Source organism: Nilaparvata lugens, chromosome 9, assembly GCF_014356525.2.
Source record: "Nilaparvata lugens isolate BPH chromosome 9, ASM1435652v1, whole genome shotgun sequence".
Taxonomy (NCBI): Eukaryota; Metazoa; Arthropoda; class Insecta; order Hemiptera; family Delphacidae; genus Nilaparvata; species Nilaparvata lugens.
Genome location: NC_052512.1, coordinates 12,967,328 through 12,977,327, shown reverse-complemented (window position 1 = coordinate 12,977,327; position 10,000 = coordinate 12,967,328). Strand labels below are relative to the sequence as shown.

The following is a 10,000-nucleotide window of genomic DNA, read 5'->3' as shown; positions in this document are numbered from 1 at the left end:
ATTTTATTTTGTGTTCAATTTTCTAGTTTTTCGAAATTTAATTCAAACGTGACTATGACAATGACTGCGACTACGCCCCGTTTTGGTAAACCAATTTTCTGACTCCAGCTGTTTATAAAGTCTAGGACTTAGCTAAATCCCGAACTCGGAAACCGGTCCTTATAATACATCATCATAAACTCGATACTTCTGTGAGTAATTTGATGGGAAATTGGTTTGTGTGCACCATTTTTAAAAATAAATACAATTGTTTAAAATTGGGTCATTCTTCTTGAAACACCCGGTATTTTTCACTTTCCAGTTTGATTATTGTTATAGTCTCCAAGTTGGCATAATAATTAGGTACCTATAGGAGGACATAATATATATGAAAACACTATAGTGATATTTGTGGGATAGGCCATTAACCCTTTGGAGTTATAATTTCTTATCAGATTAATTTGCCTCACAAGTAAGGTCACATTCACACGCAAGTCGCTTTAATTTATTCTGAGGATATGATGTGACGTGTGACTTTGTAACCAGTATGGTTCCTATAGTGTGAGTCAATTGGAACTGCGGGCCTTCCTACTGTGTAGGCTATATCCATTTATTTGATAGATTGAATTGAATTTATTTCCAAAAATCACATACAAATACTTGTACAATACAATCATCAGAGTATGCAATATACAATTACCTACAAATAGACATCGTTTGAAACTTGCACAACAATAATTTATAATTATCAATGTAAATTCGGCATAAGAGTCCTTGTGTGTTGGCAGTGGGTTGCAGTTAACTTATTCTGCTTCAATTCTAGTCAAGTAAAAAGAGATAGAGCTGAAGAAAGTTTTTTCACCTAATATACAAAAATCTCAAAGGCTCAGAAAAGAATTAAAAACTTAAGAATAGTTCATACTATTATGACAAAGTAGTATCCAATTAACCACTGTGACGTCTTGAGGCCATCATGACAATGAATCTTCCACAAGATTTTATTTAATCTTTCGAATAAATAAAATGATACAATAAAAAAAATCCTGTAAGGTGATGTGGGAACATTTACAATACATGGTTCAAGAACGTGAAAATAGAAAAAAAACCATTGCTCAATGTTTTTAGTAAAACATTATAATAATACTAGATTGTTATACAAATGCTTTCCGTTCAACCAATTCTGAGAGCATAGAGAAACCATAATAGTTCATCTCTGCTGAGATGATTTAGTTTCTTCTCCTTCTTTTTCTTCTTCTTCCCTCTCCTACTTTCTTCTTCATCTCCTTTTCCTTCGTCTCCTTCTTCTTCTTCTTCTTCTTCTTTTCTTCTTCTTCTTCTTCTCTTCTTCTTCTTCTTCTTCTTCTCCTTTTTCTTCTGAATTTCTTCTCATATTCTCCACATTCACTAATGAACAAAACGTTTTCACTAATTGAAAAATGTTTGGTTTTCTTTTCTGTTTTTGGTTCACAGCTCTGATAATAGGTTGGGTAGGTATAATATTTTTTCTAGTATTCATGTTATTTATTCTATGTAATATTTTACGTGTATGTTACTTTGACTGGTGTTTTTTTGCATGAACAAAACGTTTTCACTAATTGAAAAATGTTTGGTTTTCTTTTCTGTTTTTGGTTGACAGCTCTGATAATTCGCACTGTGAAGGTTTTAAGCTGCTCGAGGTGTGAGTAGTCTACTGCATAATAATAGAATTGGAGGAGAGAAATGATTGAAGAGTTCAAAGTTGAATTGGAGGATCCACAGAGAATATATTTTTCGGGTGATGATCTGAGAGGACACATCATTCTCCATGTTAAAGCTCCATATGATCTGAAATGTAAGTAGTACCTATAGCCTAATAGCCTAGAGAAGTTAAATATAGATTAGTTACATAGACTTTGACCATTAGCCTACTACAATATTTCAGTTGGAAATAAAATTAGTAAGGCTCAACTAAAACTCACTCGACTCAAGTCGAGAAGAGACTGCGACTCTAGTCTAAGGCTCTAGTCTAATCTTAGCCTAAGGCTCAACTCACACTTACGCGAATCAGGTCGAGAAGAGACTCGACTCTAGTCGAGAGCATGTGTTTCCAAAAATGGTGACACTCAGACCAGTCGATTCTAGTCTCCGCGACGTCACTATTTGAAAACACATGCTCTCGACTAGAGTCGAGTCTCTTCTCGACCTGATGCGCGTAAGTGTGAGTTGAGCCTTAGAGTTGAAATAAACTTCAGTTGCAATGACATTTTCTGTTAGAGAAATTCTATGCAATAGAAAACACATACCGGTACATAAGCAGTCCCTAAACTGATTCTTTGGAAATATAGCCTACCCTACTCTATTTTTTATGTGAATATAATCCTTTACATTGTAGCCAATAATAGATCGCAACTTTCAACAATAATTGGTGGGTTTTGACTTTGAACTCGCCTACTTTCAATCTATCTCCAGTTTTGAAACCTAATGAACAATTTTTCATTTTCAATTTTGTTTTCAATGATTGGAATTTCACACTTGTTGCAATCCATGAACCGGTGTTCACTAAGTGCCGGTTTCACAAAAGCTGGTTAAATTTTAATTGTGATTAATTTCACGAGAGCCAATCAGAGAAGGATTTTTCGAAAAAGTCTTCTCTGATTGGTTCTCGTGAAATTAATCAGTATTAAAATTTAACTGGCTTTTGTACAACCGGGCCTAGGTATGGGATGGGGTGTCAACAGTAGCTTTCCAAGGAAAAATTAATTCTATCATTATTTTCATTATATTATTTCAAGTCTAAGATAATTGTGTGAGATAAAGAGCGAAAAGAGGTCATTTTTATAGAATCAGCAAAAAACGGCGACATTTTCCTATTCTTGTGGAAAAACACTGGTCATAAAGCCCTGTGCTGCAAACTGAGGTTTGAATATTGCAAGTATTTGTATTAGTAATATTACACTATTAGTATCGGTATTAGTACTTGCACTATTATGAATAGTTTGTTTGTACTTTATATGTATGTTTTTCGGTTGAATCTCGTAAGCAAATCTAACGCGACTCTATGGAATTTGGATAGTACTGTTTGTAAGCTTGTAACAAAAAGGCTATTTGAACTGGGAGTCATGCCTGGTACAACTCGCTGAAGAGCCTTCTTGAAGGATCTATCAGGAAGTAGCTGCCTTCTAGAACCTTCTGAAGGAAGTAGTTCCTGATCAATACCCAGATATTCATCTCCTAAATGAAATATTATGTAATAGATAGATTGATTGAGTACTTTATTTATGTAGATTACAATATATACTGGCTTTTACACTTATATACAATATAGCAGAATTATAGATGAATTTACATAATATAGACTAAGAAAATGATTTTTGAACTGCATATGATATGAAAAAAGCAATTGATAATAGCTATAGATAATATTGTTATGCATCTACGTCATAAATTGACGGAGCTTTGGACATATCAATGTCCATTCTTTGGAAAGAATATTCAAAATATCCTTCCAACTAACTCTCTACAAAAATAGGGAATAGAGAGTGAGAGAGCACGAGAGAGAGAGAATGTGAGAGAGTGGTCGAGTCACATTGACTTGTTCCTTACATACAGGATAAATGGCAATTCAAGTAGAAGGCTATTTGATTATATTCTTCAACATTTTTGAAAAATGCTAATCATGAAATTACTCAGTATTCTAGGATACGTTTTAAAACCTTTTTAAAATTTCAGGTGTTGCAATACGATTTGTCGGAGAAGCAAAGTTTCGACTACCTGAGGAAAGTTTGAATGAGAAAATGAATTTGAAGAGAAAAAGAAAACAGTTGAAAAACACATTGAAGAAAATTAGACGTAAAAATAAGATGTAAGTATTATTTTTTTCAATTATTTCACAACACTCTTTGTTTCGATACTGATTGATCCATATTGAATGTAAGCGACTGTAAACAATCTGAAATACCAGGTTCAGTTGGAAGACCATTAGCAATAATATTCAAATGGTCAATGGTTAAATCTATCTATGGTAGGCTATTGAGCTATTGATGAAAAACAATTCTTTCACGTTTTTCTGTTTAACCTGATAATTAAATATTAAATTAGATGTTATTGATAAGAAATTGAATCCCAAAGTCATGAAAAGTGAGATATGAAGTTTAATGTCTCTCTATTCTTAGTATTACAGTATTCTATTCTATTATCATGATTTTGAAAAGTGAGAAAGAAGTAAGATTTTGTAGAATGAAAGAAGATGAAAGAAGTATGATTTTGAAAAAGTAAAAAAGAAATTGAAAAGTGAAATATGAAGCTTGCTTGATGTCTCTCTGTTCTTCGTATTACAGCTATTGTATTCTATTATCATGATTTTTTAAGACATTTTCAATTAAATATTTTAAATTATTTTCTTCAGTTTTCAGAAAACCTAACAATAGGTCAAAGTATTAACTTACAGAGCGCGAGATCCACTGTTAACAGAACTATCACTGTTTATACTAAAACAGTATTTAGTTTTCACTGTTATTTAGTATTTTCACTGTTCACTGTCACTGTTGTGTGTATGAGAATCCAGCTTTGAGGCGAGACCATACTGGGCGTTTTTCAGGCGTTTTCAGACGAGTCAGCAGGGCAGGAACCTCTCTGATTGTTTGATTATGTTGGCGTTCAGAGATCAGCTGATAATCAGCCAATCGGAGAGAGAGAGCTTTCTGCCCTGCCGACTATAGTGAGGTCCACGTTATAATTACAGTGTTTGATTAGCAAAGCGGATAGCGCTATCTCTTTCTCGCTTTGCTCTGCTGCCAGATCGTCTTGTAACAATATATTTCATCTTAATTATGTAAATTCATTATAAAATTATTGAAAATATAGTTTATTGCTTAATAAAATATAATTGATTATTTAAACGAGAATGAACAGTTAATATTACATTAATAGACCTTTATCAGAATATCAGCTACCGTCTATAGAAGGCATTGACAAGACAGCGCTTCAGCAACGTTGTTCTCCTATCTTTCTCCACTGCCATTATAACTAACTCACTATAGTGTGTAGCCGCCTGAAAAAACTCGATCTGTATAATTATTCAGAGAATATGTGTTGGAAACTTTAAGTTGATTCTTGATTGATGAAAAAATATCAGAACGTATCGCCCACAAACAGACTACGAGTCAAGGCTCTAGAAGTCATCAGTGAGAGCTCGCTATGATGGTTCAATAATAATTGTGTTTATTGTTATCTTTGAAATTTATTTCAGATGTCCGGCTCCGATCAGCACGAATGAAGACACAAAAGTTGTGGCTGGTGAAGTGAAAAATAATGCTACATTGAAGAAAAAACGGCTGATGAGATTTAGCTCTGAAACTTATTTTGACAAGCGCGATATTTTGTTTGGTCATAACTACAGCAGTAAGTAAACTCATATACAACATTAACTCATTTATCACATAGGTAGTGACCCTCTGGGTTTGAAAACTCACTCATATACTGTTGTGTTGTAATCTGGGAAACCCGCAACTTTTAGGGCTGGTTTCAGAGCTCGTGATTTAGCTAGGTTCAAGACTTTGGAACAGCTGGAGTCTGAACAGCTTCAAGAACAGCTGGAGTCAGAAAAATGGCTTTTCGAAACGGGGCGTAGTTGTGGTCATAGTCAGAGTCACATTTAAATTAAATTTAGAAAAAACTAGAAAATTGAACACAAAATAAAATAAAGAGAAAATTGTGTAAAGTTTCAGCTATTTTGAACTATTCAGGAATGTTTCTTTTCGTCAAGGGAATACATTTTCAATTTATAGAAATGAGAAAATAAAGATTTATTTTGCTGCAACTATTTACTGCAACTGCCCCGTTTTGGAAGGCCGATTTTCTGACTCCAGCTGTTTAAAGTCTAGAAATTACCTAAATCTCGAGCTCGTAAACAGGCCCTGAGTTATACAAATTTGGTAAAAATGATGGAAACAGCTTTCCTTTTACAAGAATAATTTTACAGTAGGTTTCATTGAGGATCCTATTTAAAATGAGAAATTACTCTGTCGCTGCAAAACGTCTTCAACCCTCATATGAATCCAAATTCATTTTCATCAATAATTGAGACGGACATGTGATACCGGTATAGTATGCTGTAATGAAAATCACAAGTTTTCTTGTTCTGCAAACAGCTGTTTACCGGCCTTGATTTAATGCATGGAGAACAGCTGCAATTGAGTAAGTATGTTGTATTAACCAGCTGAAATCATGTGTCAGCGCATGAAGGATCAGCGACTGTCTGTGTGATAGCTCTCAAAAATAGCCTCAGCTGATGTTATGAATGAATGAATAGAAAAAACTGTTGTAATTGCATGCAGTGAATTCTTCAGCTGACTAAATCAGAACTATTTTTTTTCTCACGCACTTGTAATCTATTTAGAGCAAACTGAATTTATATAATTCTAATTCTATCATTAGTACTTCAATATCAAGATTCTCTTTCAAGATTCAAGATTCCTTATTGCCAGAACAACTTTACATTTTATAAGCAGGTCAAAATAATAACAATAATATAACACTTATGAGAAATTATGATATAAAATGAGCATATAATAATAGAAATCATGTAATATATGAAAATATTCAAACCATCTAAAACATGCTACTACTCTTGCTGTAAAACGTCAATGTTATTTGTTATATCCTGAAAAAGGACAAAGGAATGAGTCAATTTTGTTGTCGGATGAACTTGACCTCTGTAGAAATGTTCTAAGAATGCGTGTTCAAAATTTGAAGCTGATTGATCAATTTTTTCCAAAGTTATTGTAGAACATAACTTGTAGAAACATTATAGAACAGACGGACAACGACTTTGGCTTTCAGTAAGATATTCGAAAGTGAGAACTCGCTAACGCTCGTTCAACAAGTCAATTGAGACAAGTCAAATTAAAAATCCGACTGAGACACTGTAGAACCGTTCCATAATGAAATAAAAACACACATATTTTGTCAAATTCTACAGTTGTGTAGTTTCAGATTAGACTGTTTATCTCAAAATTTAACCATTGATGACAATACTGAGATAAAAGGAGCAGAAAAATTCAAATACCTTGGGTTCACTATCACGCAAAGTGGCGATACAGAGGAAGAAATAAAGATAAGATTGGCACAGACAAGAAGTTGCATAAGGCAGTTGCACCCAATCTTATGGAGTAGAAATATCCATAAGAAAACTAAGCACAGGATATTCAATACCATCGTGAGAAGTGTAATGACTTATGGTGCAGAAGTGTGGGTGACAAACAAGAAAACAAAAAGTAAAATAAAAGCTGTCGAAATGGAGTTTTGGAGAAGGTGATGTGCTTTGAACAGTATGGATAGGGTGAGGAATGAGGTGATCAGAGAAAGAATGAAGGTGGAGTCTGATATAATGAAATTCATAGAAGACAAGAGGTTGATGTGGTATGGTCATGCCAGAAGATCTAGTGCCAGAAAGTGGATTGGAATAGTGACAGATTGGAGTCCGCTGGGGCGGAAGAGGACAGGAAGTCCAAGAAGGTCTTGGAGGGATGAAGTGGATGAGGCTATGGTAATGAGGAATTTAAGAGATGGGGAGTGGGAAGACAGACAAGGATGGAGGACTCGGCTAAAAGAATGAAGACAGTAAAGTACTGTAAAATCCTAATTTATATATATATAAATATTAGATCTTGGTTGGGTGAGCCTATGAAGGAAACCACAGGTCTAATTGGAGTTCCTGCCTGTAGAATTTGACAATATATGTGTGTTTCTATTATTATTTCATAATATTTTTGTTTTTACTGTTATTGTAGAACATACAGACTGACAACGACTTTGGCCTTCAGTGAGCCAAAAGTGAGAACTTGCTGATGCTCATTCGATTATTAAGATTCTAATAATACGGTGTTGACAATTTTTGAGGTTACAGAGAGCATCTTCCAGCCGGAACACATTGCCTTCCGTTTGCCTTCACACTCCCGGCTAATCTGCCGACTTCGTATGTGGGGAGGCGTGCTTTCATCCACTATTACTGCGAGGCAGTGATCGAGCGCTGGAACAAGCCTTCCGTTGCTCAGAAAACCCATTTCACTGTTTCCGAAGTGGTTGATCTCAACAATGACCCACGAGCTGATGTGAGTTGCATTTTTGAAGAACAAATCAACAATTTTTCAAAATAAATATATGATAGATTGATTTTCTCAAATTGAATTCTTCTGTAGTAATTGTTAATTATACAGAGTGAGTCATATGTAAAAGAACCCTTCAATAAATTGGAGACTGTTGTAGATATAATACTGTAAATAATTTCAGAATAAGTTACTGGTCAAATACTCTACTGTATACCGATATTATATGAATATAATGTAACACACAACACTCTATGGAAAGAGCATGTTGAACGAATGTCAGCTGATAGGCTGTGTTGTGTTGAAAGGACATAACTCCAAAAAGCTCCTTTTTGGATGCAACAGGTTGTTTTTGAAAAGATACGAAAGTGCATCTGTTGCTTATGGAAAGATATATTATTGAAGCTCCTTGTGTATCATTTCGGATGCAACACGTTGCTTTTGAGAAGATACGAAAGAGCACCTGTTTCTTATGGAAAGATATTGAAGGTACTTGTGTATCTTTTCAGATGCAACACGTTGCTTTTGAGAAGATAAAAAAGAGCATCTGTTGCTTTTGGAAAGATACATAAAAGATCCTTGTGTATCTTTTCGGATGCATCAAGCTGCTTTTGAGAAGATACAAAAGAGCATCAACATCATCAACATTGAAATATTGATAACATTTGTCAACTTTTTGTCTCTTGTATTTTTTTGTTAAGTGAACGATTTTAGTGAAATTTGCAATAAAAAATTTAAAATGACCGTCATTTTGAAAATTCACATCTAAAATTTTTACTTTCCTTGCCCTATTACCAAAGGTAAGGAAAGTATGCTTTCCGAAAAAAATTAGGTACCCCAAATTGTAAAATTTCTATACGTTTCAAGTTCCCCTGAGTCCAAAAAAGTGGTTTTTGGGTATTGGTCTGTCTGTGTGTGTGTGTGTGTGTGTGTGTGTGTGTGTGTGTGTAAGTGCGTCTGTGTACACGATATCTCATCTCCAGGCACGGCCCTAGGGACTTTGCCGCCCTGGGCGAAATCGACAAACGCCGCCCCCCTCCCCCATCATCACCAGGTATCCTGTCCAATTGTTTACTTGAGAATTTGCCCGAAGGTTATCAGCTGTTCAAGTTAAAAATTACATTTAAACATTTTATGTTTCTTGAATAGTTCCAAATTTCTTAAATAACTCAATATTATTCGTTAAAAGTGGTAATTGAGTAGAATATTTCTAATTAATTTAGCAATTGAAGCCATCTAAATTCAAAATTTATAGTTTTAATGTTTATTCTGGACCAAAATTTTATAAAAATTGTCACGTGAAATTCTAACGTTATCTTGACTTTGTCACCTATATTTGGAAAAAATAGCACAAGACTACCTTATTATTTCATCTTTTAATTTATTACATTAGTGTTATTTGCATTGTAAATAAATAATCAATAAATAAATAAATTTAAACAGATATTTGACAATATAAAATATTGGGGAATAAGTAAGCTTACAGGCAACGAATGCTCAAATAAAGGTATAGAGGGAAAATTTTGGAACACAATTTAAACATTTTTTTCCCAATCATTACTTTTTGAGATATGAGCGCCTAAATTTAATTTTTTTGGGACAGAACATTTCAAGTTCACTGAAAAATAAATCCATGAGATTTAGAGGATAGATTCTTCAAGGTATTGTTGATATAGTAAAACAAACCTTTTCTGAAAATATCAATTCTTGAGAATGTTATTCAATTTACTAATAATTACCAAAAATAACTTTCAGTTGAGTTATTTTCGGTCATTTTTGGTAAATTGAATAACTTCCTCAAAAATTGATATTTTTAGAAAAGGTTTGTTTTACTAGATCAACAATACCATGAAGAATCTATCCTCTAAATCTCATAGATTATTTTTAGCGAACTTGAAATGTTCTGTCCCAAAAATTTAAACTTTAGGCGCTCATAT

At 33.9% G+C, this 10,000-nt stretch overlaps 1 protein-coding gene across 4 annotated transcripts in view; it reads left to right on the top strand.

Moving 5' to 3' along the window:
* The window catches only part of LOC111064376 (arrestin domain-containing protein 17-like), a 52,524-nt gene that overhangs the window by 21,696 nt on the left and 20,828 nt on the right, over positions 1-10,000 (top strand). For all 4 annotated transcript variants that reach the window (XM_039435504.1, XM_039435507.1, XM_039435508.1 and 1 more), the window contains exons 2-5: positions 1,616-1,810; positions 3,688-3,820; positions 5,207-5,358; positions 7,858-8,069. In XM_039435504.1, the coding sequence (XP_039291438.1) occupies positions 1,699-1,810; positions 3,688-3,820; positions 5,207-5,358; positions 7,858-8,069 (609 nt within the window). In that variant the 5' untranslated portion in view covers positions 1,616-1,698. The remainder of the gene's footprint in view (positions 1-1,615; positions 1,811-3,687; positions 3,821-5,206; positions 5,359-7,857; positions 8,070-10,000) is intronic.